This window comes from Lissotriton vulgaris, chromosome 11, assembly GCF_964263255.1.
Source record: "Lissotriton vulgaris chromosome 11, aLisVul1.2, whole genome shotgun sequence".
NCBI classification, from domain to species: Eukaryota; Metazoa; Chordata; class Amphibia; order Caudata; family Salamandridae; genus Lissotriton; species Lissotriton vulgaris.
Genome location: NC_141699.1, coordinates 779497439 through 779520700, shown reverse-complemented (window position 1 = coordinate 779520700; position 23262 = coordinate 779497439). Strand labels below are relative to the sequence as shown.

The following is a 23262-nucleotide window of genomic DNA, read 5'->3' as shown; positions in this document are numbered from 1 at the left end:
ACACATGTTTCGACGTGCACAAATCAAACACTTTGACTTCTTCAGGGCTGCAAACCCAAATTAACTATATACAAGTATAATTAAGAAACATCAAATTATGCAGCAATGCATACGTAGAGCATTAAAGTAACACTATCACATAAATCACGTAGTTCGTGTCACAATTAATGAACATTTTAATCTTGTGTGTCCCGGTATCATTATAGTTACAGGTTATTTTATTCTTGGCCCACCTACATGAGCTACAGCAGCCACATTTGTAGAAACCCTTTAATCGGTTATCGAGCCACGTCACATGCTCTCTTGCCTGGGTAACTAGGACTTGAAACATTCACTAGTGTCAGTCCCCTTCTAAGGAGAATGTTCATTTATTGTGACACTAACTACGTTATTTATGTGATAGTGTGTTCCTGTAAAATGGTTTATGTGGGTAGCACTATTAGAAGACTACGTGATAGGATGACGGAACATTTTAGGGCATGGAAGACTGGAGATACGTTACCCAATTGCAGTGCATTCAGTGCAGAATCATGAGAACAGAGAGAAGCATATATTTAGTTTTCATGGCATAGATCATGTTAAACAGGACATAAGCAGCGGCAATAGACAATTCCAACTGAGACGAAGAGAGGTACTTTGGATGATGAAACTTAAAGAGGTAGAACAAGGAATGAATATCGATAGGGAATTCCAATACTATCTAGGTCATGAAGAATTTTGGTGGGGATAATTCATTCACGTTAGGACATGTTTTATTCCGCTTTGTGATGACCCATCCTGCTTTCGAATAACTATGTTACTGTTTATGGTGCGTAATGTTGTTAATACTGTGGAATGGTGGGCAGAAGACGGCTGGAATGCCAGAAACCGGTCCTCAGAAGCTTGTTTCCGGTCCAGGGAAGGCATGGCTTGGCAGTTCGGGCTGGACTGTTCCCATGAGGCACAGGGTCAGACTGATTTGCATATGGCCAATTGGCCATGTCTGAACTGGGGTGGTGTGGAGTGCAAAAAAACGATGGATTTAGGCCCAGATCTCTGTACTGGGGTGAATGTATGACATTGTTCAGCATTCTGTCCATCAACTGTTTTTTGCATTGGGCAATGTGAGTGACATATTTAATTAAGGCTTTCATTGTTGCTTGACTCGAGTTAGGTTGGGTTGATAATTGTAAATTGAGAAGCGGAATATCACTGTTGAAGCATATTATAAGGGGGTAGTGACCATCTCCCGAAAATGATGTTTACCTAGGTCAGGTGGTTAATTACGTTTAACTCAGTGTAGAACTCGCTAAACGTAATTAACCACCTGATGGCAGAACTAGGGAGGAGATGCATTTAACAGCTGGTTGCATCAAGGGTTTCAGTTAGTATTTAAACGAGATATGCGGGCCTCGGCACACTAAGAAAAGGAAGAACGTGGCATTCGGTCTTAAAAGGAGGTGGAATCTTATGAAATGGTGTTTGAACTTTAAGATGTCATGGTAAGCGGGCATTTGTTTAAAGGAGATTCTGGGTTAACTAAGAGGTGATATCTAGTGTTTGCTTAAAAGAGGCAAGAGGATTTTCAATGTTAATGTGTTTAATTTAACATTTGAGATTAATACGGGGGATAGGAGATAGTCTGTTTGCACTGAAAAAGGGATAGAGAGCAATATGCCAATGGAATAATTATTTTGGTAATATGCCAGATATAGTACTAATGTTTTATTCACAGTTCATGGTTGAGCTCATTTATTGGTTAGTATAACGTATGCAGTTCATTATTTGAATGTTACACATTATCCATGTCGATATAAATATGGTTAAATATTTGTATTCTTTTAGATGCCCCTGACGAAGGGAATTATTTTTCCCGAAAAGCATTTGGTTATTGCAAAATAAATTCATGACATTTAACCTACTTCTGCGTGTGAGTTTATGAACATCTACGTTATTTGGAGATATGAATATAATGAATTGAACATACAGTTAAGCAAGAAGGATAAAATATATACATATGGTAAAAAATGAGGATAGACGAAAAATGATGGGAATTTAATTAATTGAAAATGGCTGTGCAGCTTGGTGGAACCTATGTTGGCTCCCCCGTAATTTGACACTAATTAAATTGGGCACCTTGCACTAGTCCAAACATCCCCTACGGGGATTTAAGAGGTCAAAGACAACCTTAGAAAGCTATCCAAGTGGTAGCTTTGGAGAGCAGCCTTCAGGCTTAGTCTTGAAAGAATGTTAAGCAGCTTGTTATACCAGAATGCAACCTTATTGTATTGGTTAAATGAAAGGAGAACCACAGAGTAGTTATAAAAATATGCATTTATTATAATGCCATACCTTAAATACCTCACAGTATCTGCTACACACAGATAAACACAAAGCCCACAATACTGTAGCACAGAAACAATCGTAAGTAGCACTAATACACAGTGGGCTCCAGGGAGAGACCAAAGCATACGACTAGAGTCAAGACAGTGTCTAGAGGTTGTAGAATCACTGGGACCCTGAGAAACCACTCAGAGGACCAGTGCAGTATGAGAGCACGGCTGCATGCTACGTACAATTCAATGGGAGTCGCGGTTGCAGTTTTAAAGTTTAAGGACATTTCCCAGTGGATTACAAGGAAACCCTTTAGAACATAGAGGGTTGGAGAGCCACCCCACCTGTGGATACCGAAGTACCAGAGTTACCTATAGCCGGGTGCATAAGGCTGAGCTATCGTCAGAAACAGCTGTCTATCTCAATGGGAGTCTTCAAAGAAATGCCACTGCCGGGAAGTAGTGAAGTGTCTGGTGGAACCCACAGGTGGATGATGGAAGGAACCTGAAAGCAGAGGGGAAAGAGTTTGGGTCACTCAGGAGAGACCAGGGGCTCGGTAGATGAATACCCACTGATGTCAGGTGCTTCAGATGTGAAGATGGAGACCTTGACTCTGCAGCCACAGGCACCAGGAGATGTTGCGGATGTTCAAGAGCCGGATTCGAGCTGTCCCACGAAGGATGTGCTGAGGGGTTGGTGTCCGACGGGAGCACCAACAAGCCTTGACAACAGCAACCCATGAAGGTAGAGTAAGGTTACGTTCTGGCCAAGCAAGGACCAAGAGATTCATCACCGCAAGGGGAGTCAGGGCAGACCTGGAGCAACCAGGAGAGCCCAAGAAAAGCAGTGTTTGTTTTTATTATATTTTTTATTTGACAGGAAAGAGAAAAAAAAAGAAAAAAAGAAAAAACCAAGGTACATCAGAAGTCACACACAAGGCACGTTTTCAGTATTTGACATACATAGATGTAGCTCACAGGAAGCAGGACAAAGGGAATAATCAAAGCATATTAATTTGTGGGTGCAAGTCTTTTTCTTCTTAACAATGATTGTCACTCAAGTGGCTCGTCAATGGGGGCAATTATGGGGGTTCACATATTTCTACCCTATAGTCATGCTAGTTGGACCACACCGCTATCCACTTCCTCGGGCATCCCCTGGCTACATAGACCATTTTTTCCTGAACCATATTCCAGTCCATATCTTTCTTCCATGCATTGAGCGTTGGTGGTGTAGCAGCCCCCCATCCCCTTGCAATGTTCCTTTTTGCTACCACAAGTCCCAGCATCACCCACAGTTTGCTTTTCGCTGAGAGGTCCGATGGCTCCCAGGCACCTCTTTGCCTCAGAGCGCAGTGTCACTCCCCACACCTCACCCAGATAGTTGAGCACCAGAGTCCAACAGATCTGTATCTCCCGGCATTCCCATAGTATATGGGAAAAGGTGACCGACTCCCCACATCTCCTACGGCATAAGCCATCTTCACTTCGCCCCATCAGAACTACCCTTGTGCCGGAGATGTATACTCTATGCAGGACCTTCAAGTGGATCAACCGCAGTTTGGCCGATATTGCTATTTCTTTGGGGGACACCAACGCCTCACGCCTTTCTTCATCAATCACGAGTCAGTCTGCCTCCCATTTCCCCCTAAGAGCCAGCAATGGGTCCGGGGTATAATTAATGAGTTTTTTATATGTGAGCGATATGGCCTTCTCTTGTAGGTGACCATCAACTAGTCGGTCTTCGAGCGGTGATTATTCCGGGAGTAGTGTCCCTCGGGGAATATTAGCCTGAAGTGCATGCCGAACCTGCATGTATCGAAAGTGTTCCATCCGGGCCAACTTATGTGTCTGCCGAAGGGTGTCGAATGATAATACCCCCTCCGGGCCCCACAAGTCTTTGATATGAGAAATGCCTATAAGGCCCCAATTACGAAACCCTTTGGTGCAGCTGAGCGTGCCTAACTTCTCTGAAGCCCACAGCGGTGTCGCTAGGGTGAGCTGGTCAGCCCAGCCCAGTTTCTTTTGAACAATATGCCATAGATGAACTGAGTGTTTAGTGGGTCCCGTGAGGCGGTACTGTCCCGGTCTAGAATAGAGAGGCGCTTCGAAGTTTCCACCCGGAAGAAGCCATTTGTCAATTTCGTAAACTGTCATTCCCTGCGCAGTATGTACCCTGGTTAATTGCCGAGAGGTGCGCCGCCCAATAACATTTCCGGATGTCCAGGAGCGCTATCCCCCCCGTCGAACCAGCCCAATGTAAGTTTTTGAAGGGAGATACGTGGCGCCCTGGTCCAGAGAAGGTCCCGCTGGGCAGCCTAGACCGTGGCGAAATACTTTTGAGGGACTAAGTCCGGGTGATTTTGGACGGCATACAGGAACCGTGGCAGCGACATTTTAAATAGTGCTGCCTGGCCCAAAAGTAATAACGGGCGATTCTTCTAGGTTGCGGCGCCCCTTTGGAACCCATGTAGGGTGGCAGGAGATTCCACTCTTACCGAGTGGCCCGGTCCTTAGAGATGAAAATCCCCAGGTATGTGAAGCCATCGCTGGCTATCTGGATCGGACAATCGTCAGGCACTTGTGGTGGGGGGGGGGGGGGGGGGCACCATGCAGGACGTAGAGGAGGGATTTCCCCCAATTAATGCTGTAGCCGGAGTACTCTCCGAAACTCTTAGATACCCAGTGCATTAGTAAGGGACTCATACGGCACTGTAAGGTACAGGAGGATGTCGTCCGCGTAAAGCGCAAATCTTGTCCTCCCATCCGTCGGTCCATTGTATCCCTTTCAGAGAGGGGTTCTGCCTAATCCAGGCCGCTAGTGGTTCTAAAGAGGGCAAAGTAAAGGTGAAAGAAAAGCAGTGTTGTTCCTCACATGGGCCACCATGCCAAAGGCACAGGAGTCGCGAGGGGACCTCTAGCAGTTTCACAAATTTACAGCTTGCAAGGCACAGAGTGAAAGGAGGCTCAAGTCCTCTGTACGAAATGTGCACAGAGGTTGGGGCTATCGATAGCCCAATGCACTTAGATGGGGAACACCAACAAGCATATGCACTTGCAAGAGTGCACTTGCAAGAGTACACAGTGCACAGGGTTTCAGGTTGTGCAGTCCCCACGAAGGATACTGGCCTCAGACTTGGTGAGAGGGCAGCTCGACCTCAAGGTTTCGTGGGAACACACTTCCTGTGTTGTTGGAGTCTTCAGAGTCCATAGGAGCTCAGGATCAGTAGACTGTTCAGTTGAGTTATGGTGCCTGTGAATGCAGGGCAGTGACTCCTTCACCCAAAGGGAGATAACTTCAGTTCTCCTTGATGCTCCCTAGGACTTGCACGGAACCTGTATGGTGCATGGCCACAGACGAGGCTTTGGACGGAGAGGGAGACTAAGTCGGGCCCAGTCAAGGTACGCTAGCTGACGGCTCCCCGCATATCCACCTAATATGCTCTTCCACGGCTGTTTTGCGAGCCTTGGAAGAGCCCATATTAGGTGGATATGCGGGGAGCTGTCAGCTAGCGAATGTTGACGTGAAGAATTCCCCCACCACGGACTCATGAAGATGTTTTTTAGGATTGACTGAATCCTGAGGTGAAAGTTAGTCTTTCCCTGTGTTTAGGAGCAGTTGGAAAACAAGCTGAATTCCATAACCCTCATAGAACAGAGGTTGCGCACCTGAGTTTTACCAGTGCAGCGATTACAAGTTGGTAAACGCGTATCTATAGTTGATTACTTTCCTCCCAATGTGAGTAGGCTCAGCTCTTTAGGGTGTGCCCTGCCCCTCTGGGAGAGAATACACTACTGGTCCTGAGGAATGCTGGGTCGAATAGGACTCTAAAGCTGAAACATGTCGACCGATTTTTAGGACAGGGGTTTTCAAATTTACTCCACCCTTTTTTGTCAGTTCATTCACACTGTTTAATTGGGAGTGGTCTACACTCATTTTAATCTGCACCTTTTTGGTTTGTTGTATCTCTACAAGTACTAACAGCTTTAACTGTATCTGAGGCCAACTACTCCAAATACATCTCAAATATTTAGAGGACTTTGGTCAGCTCATTGCTCATGATTGGATTGCTCTGTAGTCTATTTCACTTTCCTGCTCCTTATTTGATGGTTTTCATCCCTATTTTTGTGTTTGCCTAAGAACATTTTGCTCTTGGCGCTTTGATTGGCAGATGCATCCTTCCACTGATGCCAACAGACCTTCCTTCCCAAGGAATGTAAGGAACTCTTTTCTTTCCAGCTCTGCTATTCCTTACTCTTCATTACCTCTCCATTTAATCTCCCAGGTCTCATTCAGTAGGAATTCAACCTTTATCCCCAACTCTATATGCACACCACCCACAGCACTATGGGCAGCAGCCATCTTATGGTAGTTTTTTTACCACTCTAAGAGCATCCAGTCTGTGCACACAAGCATCCCTACGTAGAAGGCACCTTGTGATATGACTTTCTATTTTTAACAAATTGCAGTCATGGAGGTGTGTCTGAGATACGAATGCTATCACATTTGCCATCTTTCAGCACGATTTGATAGAATACAACAAAATGCATTCAAAGAAGGATGCCATGAAAGGCAATTTGGCGAAAAGCCATTGAGTAATAAAAGAACGGACCTTACCATGAACATTGTACCTCATCACAGTCGTCAGCTGCTTTTTCGTTTTGCCATCTGCTCCAAACTGAAGCATTCCCAGCACTGATGCAATCCCATGGGGTGAAACCACAACATTCTGTTTTGGATTAGATTTGACGACTTGATTGAAAACCTGGATTCCAATGTCAGATCCAAGCTCCTCGAGGGATAACAGATTGAAAGGAGATTCAGAGCATAAAGTCACTGTGCCCAACAAAAGTAATGTGAAGAGTTTCTGCATGATTCTGATCCACGAAAGCACTACCTACAAAGCAAGAGGGAAAGGACAACATTTAAGACTAGACAGGACAATCTTGTAAAATGTCACACAGGTTCAGTATGAATGCAACCATGAAGCACAATCTTATAGCAATCCCTGTGTCCAGAGGTTTGTCATACGGCATTAGTTACTTTCTTTGGAATATGTTTGACAAATAAAAGATACACAACGTAAACATTTGAACACTATATTAGTGTGAATATAACGTTAAAATTGAATTGCAACCTAAAACACTCAACCGCAAACAAAGAATGGCAGATAAAAACAAGAAACTCCCAGTAAAGCCCTGCCCTTCTCTTCATTAACAAATATTTCATATGGGATTCTTTTTTATGTTGTATGGGAATCCGAAGCAGTTGGGGGTTATGCAAAAATATTCTTCTGGCGATTTAGTTTTTCCTCCATGGGGTTTCAAATGCGACCAGATTATTTAGAAGACATTTTGCTGATGCCCGATCATTCATGAGCCGATTCAGAAATGCTTCTCAGTACTTACTCTGCTACCTAACACATGGCCTATGTGTAGAGATTGGCAGTGGTTTACTTTTGAATATGTTCCAAAGCACAGTGCAGTAAATAAGGGGTTCATTGGCCTTCCTTCGGTCAGGTCTTCAGTTTCTCGCACCTTCTGGAGACTGCTTTATACAACTGTAAAGCTTTAGTGTGTCAATGTGTACTCTGCTGTGCCCTAGAATAGAACCTGGTAAGTGACCATAAGCATGACTAAGAACTAGACTAATTAGCATAGTTGACAACTCCTATACCTGGTTTAAAATACTTTGAACCAAGTAAGTCAAACACTGGTTCACGCTGTCCGCTGCCATGCCAAAATATCAGGACGACAACTAATATGTAGAATCTTCCCATATGGATTAATTGAATGTGAATTTATCTCAAATGGATATCCAGAAAACATGGTCAGGCTTCACTGCTCATGGAGTTCGATTAAACATCTTTTGCATTATTTAATATGAACTACTACTGTTTTGTGGCCTCAAGAGCTAGTCTGGGATTCAACGCCTAGCAATGTAGGTGTACAAGTTAACACAATCAAGTCTACCATTAAGCTATCATCAACATTGTCATTCTTTGTTCTTTTTTTTGGGGGGGGGGTTGCATACTGTATTCGGTCAGAACCTCAGATCATTTTTGCTTGGTCAAACTACTAAAACATTTTCCTAAGTCATACATGCATTTTGCTTCAGAAAGTAAACTGAATGAGAAAGAGGTCTCGAGAAAGGTTAAAAAGGATGGCAGCTAAGCCCTTGTTCGAATTGTTCCTTGAGGGGAAAAAACATCTGAGTGTTTGGCTGGCAGGCAATTTACTACAAAAACTGGCTGTAAAAAACTACTGCATTACAAATGCTTCAGAGATAAGGGTGTATGGCTTTCTCATTTCGTAGAATTTTAGGTGGAACAGTCTTTTCACATCACTGGAAATATGATGTGGCAGCTGAATTCACAGCACAGTAAGTAGTGTTGCAACGCGTTGTTGGTGTGAAAACAGATGCCATTGTTGATGACTGCCATGGTTTAGGGAGAGATGTACCACATATTAAGGCACATGTATTTGATGGAGAAAACATTTCACTCACTCACTTTTGCACGGATGTCGGTCTGACCTTGTCACAGCAGCAGCTTTTCCATACTGAATGAAATTCACCAGAACTAAGGAAGATTATCGAGGTGAATAACCCATAGAATGTCAACATGGAATGGTCTTTACAGGGATTAATGAGAACTCTACAGGGTGGTGGAGGGAGCAGAACGTGGCAGTTGGCATTGGCCAGAGAGACTCTAGGGCTCGAAGAGTACCCAGCTGTACTCCCTTGGTCTAGGTGGAAGCCCCACAAACGAGAACTATTTTAAGAAACATTTGAAAAACCACTGCCCATAAGATTTCTAGGATGTTCTCGTGGACTGAAATCTTTAGCAGTATCAAAAGTATTCCTCTGTGTTCTTCAGTGTTAATGTGACAGATTACATTCAGTATACAGTGAACCAAAGGAAATCTATTTACAATATAAATGTAGCAACACGTGAATCAATACTCTTCATTTAGTATTCTGTTCTTGGCATCAGTATAAAAATGAGTACAATCTTTAGCGTTCAGCTCGTCAGGGCGACCAAAGTGACATGGTCTAGCCTTCTAGGAGCAGGCTGTGCATGACAATGAATAAGGGGAAGCATAGTATAGTGTGGTCACGAGAAATTAGCTGGAGAAAGTAGCCTATAATCAGCACTAATCATCTCAATTGTTTGGGACACCTAAGGAGGTGGAGTAGTGCATATAGGGTTTCTAATTTATGTAGCGCATGATGTGCTGGGGGCTACGTGAAGGAGGCATAGTGCATTTCCTTTTTAATTTTTAAGTAAAATGATTGTAGTTCCAACCAAAACTCTGATCAAAATTACAAAGTTCAAAACAAATCGGGGCCATCTTGAAATGGGTGAATGGAAGTATTTGGGGGTCATGTGTCTAGCTCCCATCGCTGAACAGGCCGAGCTGAGGCAGTAAAAATAAAGCAGAAGTTCCAGTATCCCCCGGTCTCATCTTAACACAGACTGCAATCCTGTCGTCCACTATGCCATTACGAGAGACATATTTGGCTATAATTGTGATCTCTGGAAGAATGGAAAACAGATATTTAGGTGCAACTCCTGCACTTGAAGAGTGTCAGGACCCGAAAAGAAGGGTTTGAAACCACATCTTGCACATCTAAGCAGCATTCACATCTGAATTGATTGCTCACTCTTCTCTAGCTGTGATGAACTAATGTGAATTTTGCACCAGCAACCAAAAGCCATACATACATATCTGGTGAGCAAGGCGACTGAGTTCGCCGAAACGCGCCCGGATCGGGGCACTCTCACTTTGAAAATGCAATAAAGGAGATTTACTGCAACACGCATACCGGAGTAGAGTGTCCGTTTCTCCTATAAGGTGCTGTTTTGGATGGCAAGCTTGTCGGAGCGTAGAAGATATAGATATATATTTCCACTGAAAAAACCATAGGTTTCAGGTCTTTATATAGTTAGGAATTAGCATTTAAAAAGCCATTGAAATTGCTCCTATATAGTAAGTTGTACTAACTATATTTCACACACCCGCAATCCACTGCTGATATCACATATTACATCATTCATGACATGGACAGTGACATCACTGCTTTTTCACCCGTGAAAAAGCAGTGAGGTTAACTGCGAAACAAGTCGCGTTTACCCGTTGCCGAAAATAAATACCGTTTTGAAAACTGAGGCCACGGTACCAGTGAGTTTATTTCTCGTATGCTGGAGTTATTGTTGGATATTTTGGGAGTGGCGTCCCTGCCGTGTTGCCCGCCGTACGAAGCGGCTTAGATTTTCTACAAACTACATTGGGAGATCTATATATACACATATACACATACACACATACACACAAGTTTCTGCTTACTGTATAATTAGATGCTCATTTTAACAGATTATCCCATCTACTCCTAATTCGGCAAAAGTTTTCCTGAAAGCCCATTTAAGAAGCCTTACCTCTCTACCCCAGACTCTTTAGAGAATAACATGAATAACCTAGAAATCTTACTTTTCTAATTTTGTATCTGCAAGCCCTTTTCATTGATAATTGCAAAATACTAGCTTTTTACCGGTCACCTAGGTTCCAAAGCTGAGCGCCCTCACTGTGAGAAAGTGTGCCGGTTGACGATAGGTGCCACAGTACACACAAGAGGACACCGACGATCGCTGGGAAAATGGGCTCACCTGTGGTGCAGTTAATCTTGGAACGGTTCCCTACCTTTGAGTCCAATGCTAGGCTTGTACATTGTTAGGCTGTCATTCAGCAATGCAGGAAATGTTCTTGGGCTGTAACAGCGCAGGAAATGCCAGGAAATTAAGCCTGTTGTAGATTGAATTAAGCGGACAGCAGGGAAAGTAGGCAACAAGGCAGGTGAAAACCGGGGAAACACAGCAGACACATCTGGAGATGAGAACGATCGGCGTCGCAGTAGCAGGTATGCAGGCAGAAACTTGAAGGTTGCAGGATCTGCTGCTGGTAGAAAGTGGCACTATTGATGTTGAGGGCGACCAGTGATAGGTCACTGGTGGGGCTTGTAGTTCAAGCAGAGTTGAGCTGCTGCTTCAGGTATCTTGTATCTTAAGGTGGCTTTATCTTGAGGTTTCTTGGAAGTTGAAGCGCAGGGCCTTATCCCATCCTCGTCGCCAAATGTAATGAACAGAAAATAGTCCATTTGATGTTGGTAAGTTCAAGTAGGTTTATTTAGAAATGAAGTTACAAGTAAGAAAGTATATAAATCACAAGCCCCACCAGGAGCAGCCTGTATGCTGATCAGGCCATGGACCAACTGATTCAAACCATTCCAACATTCTAACTACCAACATTCTACATTGTAGTATGCTGCTCAGCCAGGAGGTGTGCAAACATGTTTTGGACTTAAGCTTGTTGTTTTGTTACCATATTGCGGTTTTGCCTTAATCATGCAAATATACCACCTAAAGTAATACCGGGCAAGGCTTTCCTGCTTGTGCCAAGCCAGGAAAGAAGAGTCAGCGGTTCCTCACAGAAACAGAGTTCCTTTCAAGGTTCAGATTAGTTTGGCCTTGTGAGAGTATGTGCTGCTCTCCTCCATAGTTTAACAGTCTAATTCTCTATAGTCTTTCGCCGCTTTTCCTTTTGAATATTGTTTATTTAGTTAAAGTATTTACATTGAAATGATTTTCTCCGAAATGTATTGTTATGAAAAGAAATCATAACATAGTGCCACAGGGGCAGCAGAAAAGTTATGACAAGAGCAGTTCGATTTGCACCATAATATTAGGCAACAAATAAGTAAATTTGAAATTGTAAACAAGGTCCTAAGTCAGCATGTCAAATCGCAAAATCAACTTCAGCTCCTCTTTTAGTTGTGACGTGATGTCACCATCTGTTTGGTAGGTTGATTACGGAGATTACCCACAAAACGTGGCCCTCTGTGTGGATCATCTGTCTAAAATGTTCCACTAAAGGTGCTGTTGAGTAAGTGAATTAGAAATTGTGAACAAGGTCTGTCAAACATTAGGATGCACTACAAGACGCACACCAATAGTGTGACAAAGTTATTATGCAGCGCTTTAATAGACTGCTGTGTTGCATTCTTATGTTTATTACATTATTCTTTACCGTTGCTTTAATGTCTCTTATCATTACATGTTTCTCCTTGAAACACTATTTGTGATCTGTTGCTATGGTTCATGGTGTTCCACGTTCTATGTAACAGAAGTTGTTACAGCCTTTGAGGATATCAGTTGATGTACTGTGCTCTCCTTCCATAAACCTGCATTTTTTATACTTCTGGACTGGATTCTTACAAATTCTGGCAACGATCTACTTGGTCTGGCTTTTAGTGCAGGTGACACTTAGCACACTGAACTGAATGAACTTGACGAAAAAAAATATATCACCTTAAAAAGAATTCTGCAACACTCAGGTGCATCAAGCAAACTGTTGAAATTCAGTAAAAGGTGTTTCGAATAGTACCGATATTTTATTCATTATAGTGGTTGAGGTTTTAGTGACATCCAGGTAAACAAAAATCAATCAATACCCTACCTTCAATATTAATAACAAGGCACAAATATTATCAAGTGATCTAACCACGTTCACATTCACTGGGCCAGCTCAAACACTGTCCCGGGGAGCCCAACCCCGGGAAGGGACTCCAGTGGTTTCCATGCCTGCAGAAGCATGGGCAGGGTAACTAGTCTGCTCCCTCCCAGCAGGATCTTTGAAAATTGCTCCCCCCGGGTGGCAGACTTCAGTTTCACTGCTCACACTTGTGTTGTGAATAAAAGCGTTGATTCCTCTGGCACGAAGGGAGAAAGCAGAAACAGTTGCTCTCTCCAGGCAGGAGTAAAGCACATTTACGATGCACCGAGGATGGGAAACAGCCTTTACAACGAGGTAAATACTTTGTATGCATTTGCCACGTATTTATTAGCACACTTTTTTTACTGTGATTATGCATTTACATTGCATACCAATACCACGCCTATAAGGTAAGTTGGGGCAGTGGGGGGGCGGGGGGGGGGTCTCCCCCTACAAATACATTGATTTTAGATATAAAAACAATGCGTGTATTGGCATGCAATGTAAGTCCTTAGTATATGGTCCCACAGGTAACCCAGGCATGCAAGTCAGTGTTCACCCAATTCTGCATCACTGATTGTGCCACCCTCTGTATGACAAAGCACAAAATGGCTCCAAACCTGCCACTACAGCCTCTAAAAGCGGTTTTAAAACTGCTACTTCGACTTTGCCATTTAAACCAATGGCAAATCAACGTCCCTTAACATGCCCCTCAGAACTTAGGATCTAAATATCGTATCATAAAATGGTTTCATCGGATTCTCTAAATATGTATGAACCGAAAGTAATGAGAACACATACTGCAAAGACACACAAAAGAAAGTTAAAACAGAATCGAATATTAGTTTATGAAAACATTGTGTCAATCAATTACACAAAGGTTTCTGCTGGGGTGCTCCTTGATAAGTGCAAAAAGTGAGGCAGAGAATAAGGAGGAATTAGAAGCTTATTCTAAAATTTGTATCCAGGTCGGAGCCGATCTTAAAAGGCCATGTAAAAAAAAAAGACCTGGATGGTAAGGGCTGGTTTGACCACAATTGTACATTAGCTAATCAGAAGCTAAGGGTGGCTTTGAAACTTAAACCAGCCGACAAGCCCACTGTGGCTCTATTAAGGAAAGCTTATAAAACTACATTGGAATCTAGGAGGCGAGAAATTAGGGAAGCAGCCTGGGAAGATTTAACCTCCATAGATGTGCTAAAAAATAGCTCTAAATTTTGGCCCATTGTAAATAAGCCCTTTTTTACCGATCCCTGCAACAATCAATTGGACTGTGGTATACAGGAACAAGTGTGGTGCTCTTATTTTAAATCAGTGTATGAAGGGGAAAATTAAAGGGAGGAGGTAACACCTACCCCGATCAAGGATCATTAAACTCTGGTGGTCACGGAGACAGAGGTGGCAGACGCCATCAGGAAGATGACAAGTAATAAGGCCCCAGGCCCTGATGGCGTTCCGGCCGACCTCTTCAAATCAGAGGTTAAGATCTGGTCTAGAGTTTTAACATATGTTTTTAATAGGGTATGTAAATCAAGGATCCCCGTTACCTGGTCTAAATCAGTTATCGTACTAATTTTTTAAAAAGGTAATAGAGGGGAACCAAGTAATTATCGCCCGATCTCACTTATTGATTCTGCTGTGAAAGAGTAAGGCTGAGTGGTCTTATGCAAACTTACAGATTTGTTAGCTGAAACCAACACTGTCTGGATTACAATATGGGTTTAGGAAGGGACAAGGCACAATAGATCAAAGCCTCAACCTTCAACTACTAATTGGGAAGTACACAATTGCCAAAAAGGGCATGTTATACCTAGCATTTATGGGCCTTTCCTCGGCTTTTGATCGAGTGAATAGGTCCAAAGTGTGGGGGTTGCTCCTGAAGCTGGGCTTCAATGAAAACATATGCACTTCCTTGCATATTTGCATAGGGATCTCGCGACCACAGTCAGATATGATCGCTTGGGTAACTGCACGGGCAAGATCTGGATTACAAATGGAGTCAGGCAGGGTTGTATTCTGGCCCCCCTACTATTTACCCTTTATATTATTCAGTTAGTGCTGTTTTAAGTGAGGTGTGTAAAGACATACCAAGGGCTGGCAAATATTCTATACCGGCATTGCTCTATGCCGATGACGCCACTCTTTTAGCCCGCACAGCAGTAGGGTTGCAACGCCTTTTAAATTAGTTTGCAGATTTTATGAAAATGTTAGATCAGAGTGTTAATTTTTCTAAATCACATGTAATTATTGTGGGGAATAGGGGTAAAAAAAAGAATCAAGACCTTGCATTGTGAAGGGAATGTTCTGTCTAGGGTCTCCAGATTTCCTTATTTAGGGGTCATTTTTGATGTTAATTCCACATGGTTACCTCAGCTGGTTGCAAAACGTAATGCCTTTGCTAGGTCTATCTTGGCTGTTTTAGGATTTTCCCGTAAACTGGGGGTGAAGCCGTTGCAGGCTGTGCTGAAAATTTATGATGCCAAATGTGTTTCTTTAGCCATGTATGGAGCGGAGTTGTGGGGGATTAAAAACGTAGTTGTTACAGGTGGCTGAGGATACATTTTTGAAGTCCATCCTGTCTGTTCCCCAGTCAACTTCCGAATACATCGCGCATCAAAAGTGCGGGGTTAAATACCTAGAAGATCGCATAGCCATAGCCCAGTTACTAAAATGGATCTTCGTGTGGTTAAACCCTGAATTGGAGCTGAACCATGAGGTCAAGGATTGTTTGGCTCTAGAGCATGGTAATTGTATCCCTTGGCTGAATTATGTTAAAAAACTAGCAGCCAATCTAGGTCATCCAGAATTATTTGAGCTGCCACTTAAACTAGTAAAGGGGGATCTGAAATGGGTGAATGACACATAACTTGAGGAGACTCTTGGCTAGAGAGATAATAAACTGGGTAAACCCACAGTAAGGGCACACCAGCTACTAGCAACCACAAGTGACATTGAACCCTACTTAAGAATTGTTAACTCCAACCATCGATTTTTGTTAACAAAATTCAGATTGAATAAATTCCATCTCCTCATAACAGAACGTCTGGTGTGGACTAAGGAGACTGATCTGGAGATCTGTTCGTGTGACGGATTTTCCATTATGGATACCGTTCACTTTATTTTCTTTTGTGAGCATTTTCATCCCATTCGCAAAAGGTTTATTATTCCTCTTGTTAAGGACAAGGGGTTTGTACAAGTAAAACCGGCCCTTCTGTATTTACAGTTGTCGAATATCTGGGTAATTTTTTAATTAGCTAACTTCCTGACTATAGCTATGAGATTAAGGAAGAAAATTACGTGGACCCACTGTACATAGCGGTAAATACATTAACTATTTGTGATCACTCTGTTTTTAAATCCTCTTGTATATGATCTCTAGACTGTTACCACTTTTTTAATGGAAGATTTTAAATAGGTCATTGTACTGTATGGATTGTTAATTTGTATAAGTTTTGTATTTTGCATTTACTTATGTCACAAATTTTTGATGTAATACGCTTTCATGGATATTCATTGATGAACCGAATAAAGTACTTTTGAACTAAGTGCAGAAAGTGCTCATGCAGTACAAAGGTTGGTGTGAAAAATACATCCTAAAATGCATAAAACAAATCAGTCATTCTATAGGTAAGCCTGGTCCAAACACATAGCTCATAAAGTCTCTATAGTTAGGACATTTCCAATTAAATTTCCAAAGGTTATGTCAGCCCAACTTATGTCCTTTAGATACCGAAGTAAACATTAGTTATGTCTAGGATGTCTATTTTCATCACACACACACGTCACGCATCCCTTCGGTCTTTGTTCAGGTAGACAGGCTGGCGGCAGGAACAAAGAGGACACCAGTTGCTGAGCCGGTTTACTAGTTGGCGTGTGTCCCACAGGTAGCCACACCTCTAGCATGATCTACCACACTCTGAACATCCAAGGAAGGGTTCAGACATCGTGGGAGTTGGTAGAATAGAGCACTCTGGGATTGCTAGATGCCACACATAGCCGCAAGTCATCACAGGGCAGGATGGGTCCTGTTAGGCTATTAGATAGTGACAACATCACACCCCCCCCACCCAACCCCATGTCACTTTCTGGGCACAAATATAGCACCCCTGGCAACCTGAACCTCAGATCACAAGGAAACTGGTTATAAGACCGAAGGACTGCCCTACTGACCCCTGGTCCTGGCAAGAGTGTCTTCACTGACTACTGCACTGCACCTAGGGCAAGCAAAGAGGACTGCTGTGCCTTCCGACCAATAGAAACTTCGCTCCCAAATCCCATCCCACACAAAAGAAGTGACTCAAAGGATCAGTTAACTGACATCTTTGAACCAGCACCAGGGCCATCAAAGCTGGAATAGCCCATTCTGGCAGGCCAGAAGGCCAATTCTTCGAATCACAACTGACCACCAACGGGCAACCCAAAAGACTGATCCTCAAAATCCAAAAGCTGCACTCAAGTCAGCTGGACCTGCCTTCACCAAAAGAAAAATAGCTGTACCCGCTGTATGGAGATCGGTAGTACACCACAAAAGGGCAATTGGACGAGGATGGCTCATTCACGTAATGCGACATGCTTCATCATTTGCCACCTAGTCCCACCCCGGTAAGATGGTACTACCAAGGAAGACTCTACCGGGGGTGGGGGGGGGGTTAAAGGGGAGTGAAGAGGAGGGAGGCAGATTAACCAGAGGGAGTTCTTAGATGTTCATCTTTTCTGGATAATGCTCAGAACCAGTTTTCCGATTTAAAAATACCTTAGAATAAATCACAAAGATACCTACACTACAAACAGTTTATGTACCCATAGATAAGATAAATAGCGGACTTCCATCTCAGTAGAGAGCTTTTGCTAGAAGTGATCAAGTTCTATTATGCCAACTGTTGCATAGTCTGTTCGGGGTGGGCATTTCCTGTTGTCCCACTTTCGTCACGGTAGATAGCCCACTGTGATCCTAATGTGCCCCATTGGAGTACCAGTCGGCTGTTCGAATGGGGCACGGAGACAAATTTAAGAGAGGGGTCCCCCATACCTGAAAGGTACTGAACGTGGAGTACCTACAAATGGTTGTGTCGAAAATGTTTCGGACAGTGTATGGGTCAGTGACTAGGATAGTGATACTCAGCCCCCGCAAAAGCGACCTAGAAACCCTGATGAGAATAATAGGGTAGCACAAGGTGGCCATGTAGACCTAAAAACAATGAGCAAAAAGCTGTGGAAAAGGGTAACAAAGCAGAAAAAAAGTTTACTTCACCATGCGAAGGACAAAATGAGAGGTCAACAACTCAGAGCCTTACTGCTCAAAAAATGATTTAAATAAGCTATGCAAGAAGCTAGAGTACATTAAAGGAAACCCTAGCAAAAATGGCGACGAGTCTAAAATTCCTAGAGGCATCAATAGAAAAACTTAGCAAATGCTACACATAAAAGTGATAACGATATGATTAAGTGTGTGGGTTCCATAAAACGTAGGTCCAACTGAATATCTCAGCCAAATGCAATAGAACCATTAAATAGGCGAGAGAGAGTGAGAGATATATATAGAGCAGAGGTCTTCAATCTGTGGGGCGACCCCCAGGGGGGTAGTGGAGTCCTTGGAAGGGGATCACAGATTCTGTCAGAGTGCAGTTCCTGGCTTGGGCTGATCGAGGGTGCTCACGGTGGAGGCCTAATTCACACCGAGGTGTGAAAAACATCAAAGCCTCATTAACAAGTAAAAGGTCTTTTAAAGACCTGTCAAGTACTCAGGTATGGCTGTGTACATGTGTCCCTGAAGCCGTTTCGAGCTGGGGGAGGAGGGGAAGTGGGGGGGGGGGGGGCGGAGGGGGGCCGGGGGAGCAGGCTGTAGTGTAGCCCTTTGAGGTCAATGGGTATTGCGCGCCTGGAGCTGTGGGTCCTGTGACACAACCCCCACCCCCATCAGGGAGGCACAGAGATGCCCTCCCGTGGTCGGGAAAGAAGGAAAAAGACGCAGAGAGATACTGATTCTCTCCTACCCCTCTTCCCTCCTCCTCCTCCTCCTCCCCCCCCTCCCCCCACTGTGTTGTATTGATAAACTTTTAGAATGATGCCCCACCTGATCAAATCATTCTATTTTTTTCAAAATCTTCCCAATTTAAAGTCCATCCAAAATGAAAATGAAGGGGGTGTGTTCATCATTGGGGGGGGGGGGGGTATTAGGGGGGGGTGATATTAATATAGCTCTTTGTCCAGATAATGGAAGGGAAGCATGTGGCCTTATGACAGAAGAGAGGAATAATGATACACACTTCCCGCATTCACAATACAGGGAATCCTTAAATGAAGAAATGTTTTGCCACAACCTTGGTTGTGCAAATGACATATGTGCCTTACCTTCCCCTTTTAAAAGCACTTTTGATGGAAGAGGTTACTCCACAACAATAGATTACATTCTGACATCAAATAGAAATTGTAATACAGTTAAGTCTTTCAATACCTATAATATAATTCTGAGTGACTATTTCCCACAGTGTATCTATTTCAAAAAGAAACCGACACTCATAGTGGCACCAAAGGGATCCATGCCCCCCAAAACTTAAAAAAATGGAGTGAATTGGTTTTCCCGTCGCTGGGAAATTGTTGACACCTCGGAAATCATAAGGAATGATTTAAGTAAGACTAAGTCCGCTTTTGCGGCTTGTTTGGCAGAGAACGCCATACATGAGATTGTCCTGAAAGGAAAACGAAATCGGAACACAAGAGGATGGTTTGATACAAAATGCACACAGGCTTCGGCCAAGCAAAAACACTAGACACACACACACCCCCCTAGAAATCTGCGTGATACAAGTCAGGCAAGACAGGCCTTTAAAAACGCACTGAAGTTACAGAAACCCCGCCTGCTATCGGCCGATATCTCTTCTAGATTCTCTGGCAAAAGAAGTTGGGCGTATCGTGCTTGAAAGATTGCAGGATTGGGCTGAAGAACACAAGATCTCCGAATTACAGTTTGGTTTTCGTAAGGGGCTAGGAACAGTTGAACAAAGCTTAAACCTAAATATTATCATAGGGAAGTATACCCTCGCAAATAAAGGGCAGGTTGTTCCTAGACTGACCTCTGCAGCCTTCGACTGCGTGAAGCATGACCAGCTATGGAGGATCCTCCAGGACTTGGCGGTAGAGTCCACGGTCATTCTTTTTAGGACAACTGTATAGGGATGCTAAGGCCAGGGTACAATACGGTACCAATGGAGATTGTACAGTACCATTTCAAATAAATTAGGGGGTAAGGCAAGGCTGCGTGCTGGCCCCTTTTCCTTTTAACCTCTCTACAAATGGCTTAGGCCAAGCATTGTCGAATACATGTCAAGACCTCCCTAAAATAGGACTGCCTATATCAGCATTATTGTACACAGATGACGCCGTTTTAATGTCCCACACCCATGTGGGCCTACGAAGATTGTTAAGTAGCTTTGCAGCATTTATGCATGATTTGGGGTTAAGGGTAAACACTACATAAACCTTTGTTATGAGGAGCAGTATTGGCAGCCATAAGTGTAGAGATATGTACATTAATAAACAAAATTGATTTTATGAATAGATTTAGCTATTTGGCTATTTTATTTTACCATAAAGCCACATGGACTCGTGCGGTCCAAGCAAGAAAACTGACCTTTATGAAGACTACTGTCGCCATAGTACATTTTTCAAAAAAGTTGGGCTGAAGGCCTCCGCATGAGTTACTACAAATCTACTGGGCTAAGGGCTTCTTGACTGCCATGTACGGTGCAGGGATCTGGGGATAATCTAATCTTCAAGCATTGAAAGTTATCGAAAACTCGTTTTTAAAATATATTTTGGCAGTCCAGGGTAGTATCTCCTTTTTTGTTTGCCATTCTGAATTGGGGGTCTCATACCCAACAGATCTTATAATAGTGGAACCAATTCTGTTATGGCACAGGATTTGGACATCTGTAGAAACCAATCTTAATGGGAACATTTTTAAATTAGGAGTTTTAAGAATCGCATGGCTAAGGTATGTGAGGGATTGTATACTCTACTTAGGCCACCCAGAGTTCTCTACTGAGCCAAACACAATGAGAAGTTGGACAAGAAAAATGTTAAAAGTAAAAGGCTTGAATTTACTGGAAACTCTTAGATTAGCGGAAGAAATAACGAAGCCCACAGTACTGCACATTTAAATGATCTTCATTATCTACAGCATGGAACTCTTATCTTATAAGAGTCTGGTTTATACAATAGATTCCTATTGATAAGATTTAGACCTGGGATATTACATAGAATAACCAGTTTCCCTAGCATGAACAACTGGTCAAAAGTCAGGCAATTGTGCCCCTGTGACGATCGCTCAGAGCAAACTACACTCCAGTTGGCTTTATTTTGCAAAAAATGGATTGTGCCCCTCTTAAAAAAGTTGGTATGAGACAATGTCAACCTGCATCTATAGCACTACAGGTTAGAAAAATGAATATGTAACCTATATTTTATCAATGTTTGTTAAAAGTGTAGTAAAATGCAGTAAATCATTTTTAATGTGACAGTTTAAATCTTGGTACCAAAGTAATCATGTAAAAGGGGTGTAAAGAAAATGGACTTCAAATGCTAAAATGAAATGCGATTAATGTACGGTTGTGCTTTTATGATTTTTTTTATAAAATTGAATAAAGCTGTGTTTGATTTAGGAAAATGCATGAGGATTTTGTATTGTAGGACCCCTCTTTTTGTGGTGTCCTCACTTGACGGATCAGCCAAACACTTTCCATGTGCAAACAAGTTAAAAAAGTATCAGCTTTTTGGAAAGTTTCATGGAGATTTGTCAAACCGTGGCAAAGTTAATAGCAACACGAAAACCTTTTCCTATGGAACAGCTGACCAAACTAAAACTACCTAGTGGCTGTTAAACCCACACTCTCTAAAAGGCCAACTATTAGAGCATACAGTGATAAATCAACTGTGGGCATACATTGAGGAATATTATCATAACTTCAGTAATCTGAACTTTCAAATACCGAAAAGGCAAGAGTCCGACAGGACATAGCTATGGATGAAGTACTCTTGATGACTGAAATTTACTTACAAACTTTGGACAGTTCACACCATAAGAGACTCCATTGAAAAAAAAAATAAAAATAGAATTGGTTTCTTTTTTGTGTTTCGGACTGCCTAAAAGAGTTAAGAATGAAGTATTATCCTTCGAAATGTACAATTTCCACCTAGTCTTACTCTGTCCCCTTGATTTAGGTTCTCTCAGTGATTGTTTATCAATTCCGGTATATTATTTCAATTAATGAATGAAAATGTATGAAGCGCACAACTGCACATAGGTGTCTTGGCGCTGGTGAAGCAGAGAACATTAGAAAGCAAAACGGAACTGATACGGAGGCATGCTAGGATTTCACTTAAAATTAGGAATCTGCAAAACAGCCATCTTGTGAGAGATTTTCGAAAAAGTCTAGCTGTTATGGCTTTTCAAGTGCAGAGGTAACCCTTTTCCACAGTTTTGCCGAAGAGAAAATAATTCTTCTCCCTCCACCCATTACCCACAGTCGTGTTTTAGATTTTTGGAACCAACCGATTGTATGAAAGGGTGGAACGAAGTGTTCTTATAGGAGCATACCACTGAAAACCATGCTTTAAATATTTCAGGACACACTCATGAAGGGCTTTTTGAGAAATACACAAGGCCTTAAAAATGAAGACAATTATTTTAAGCCGTGAAAGCTCAGACCTACCACATCATGCCTCCGAACAAGACAGTATATAACTAATTACTGAAACAGAGGTAAAAACAGGGTTGAGGAAGCACCATTACTGCTCAGCTTACTTCTAATGAAACACGGAACATCTAAAGTGCTTCATACATGGCAAAAATGCACATAAAAATTTCTTACCTATCCTTCCATATTATTCTCATAGAGTCAAGAAGCTTTCGAAGATATACTCTGAACAAGCATGCTGCGTGATGTGGGACTGCGCGGCCTGGGATTACCGAGAACACTGCTGGGGAGGCTACATAAGAGTAAGATGCTGTTTCTATGGAATGTCTGAGAGAAGCAACGCTGAAAAGGGCAACCTAATATACCATTGACCCCGATGTCGGTGCCAATATAACCGCGAGCAAGTTCCAGGAACCCTATTGCCACCGGATGACCATGGCGACTAGAAGGGCACACGCCGTTAACATTGTCCCTCGCGGAAGCAGTGGCCTACCCAGTATAGCAGACAAGATGGGCAAGCCGGAGAAGCAGCAAACTCCGGTACAATTTGAAGCGAAAAAACAGACCAAGAGAGCTGCTGGCGTGTCAGAGACGGAAGGGGACAATGACGCCGACGAGGGCACCGGCATGGAGGGTGTTGCACTGTGCCATACGGTGTAGGAAAGAAGGGTCCCAGTAGAGCTAATATACATTTGCTTGCATTTATT

The 23262-nt window shown here is 42.8% G+C and overlaps 1 protein-coding gene across 2 annotated transcripts in view; it reads right to left on the bottom strand.

Moving 5' to 3' along the window:
* The window catches only part of SERPINE2 (serpin family E member 2), a 228189-nt gene that overhangs the window by 145384 nt on the left and 59543 nt on the right, over positions 1-23262 (bottom strand). For both annotated transcript variants that reach the window (XM_086943905.1, XM_086943906.1), the window contains one exon: positions 6931-7210. In XM_086943905.1, coding sequence (XP_086800031.1) covers positions 6931-7186 — 256 coding nt within the window. In that variant the 5' untranslated portion in view covers positions 7187-7210. The remainder of the gene's footprint in view (positions 1-6930; positions 7211-23262) is intronic.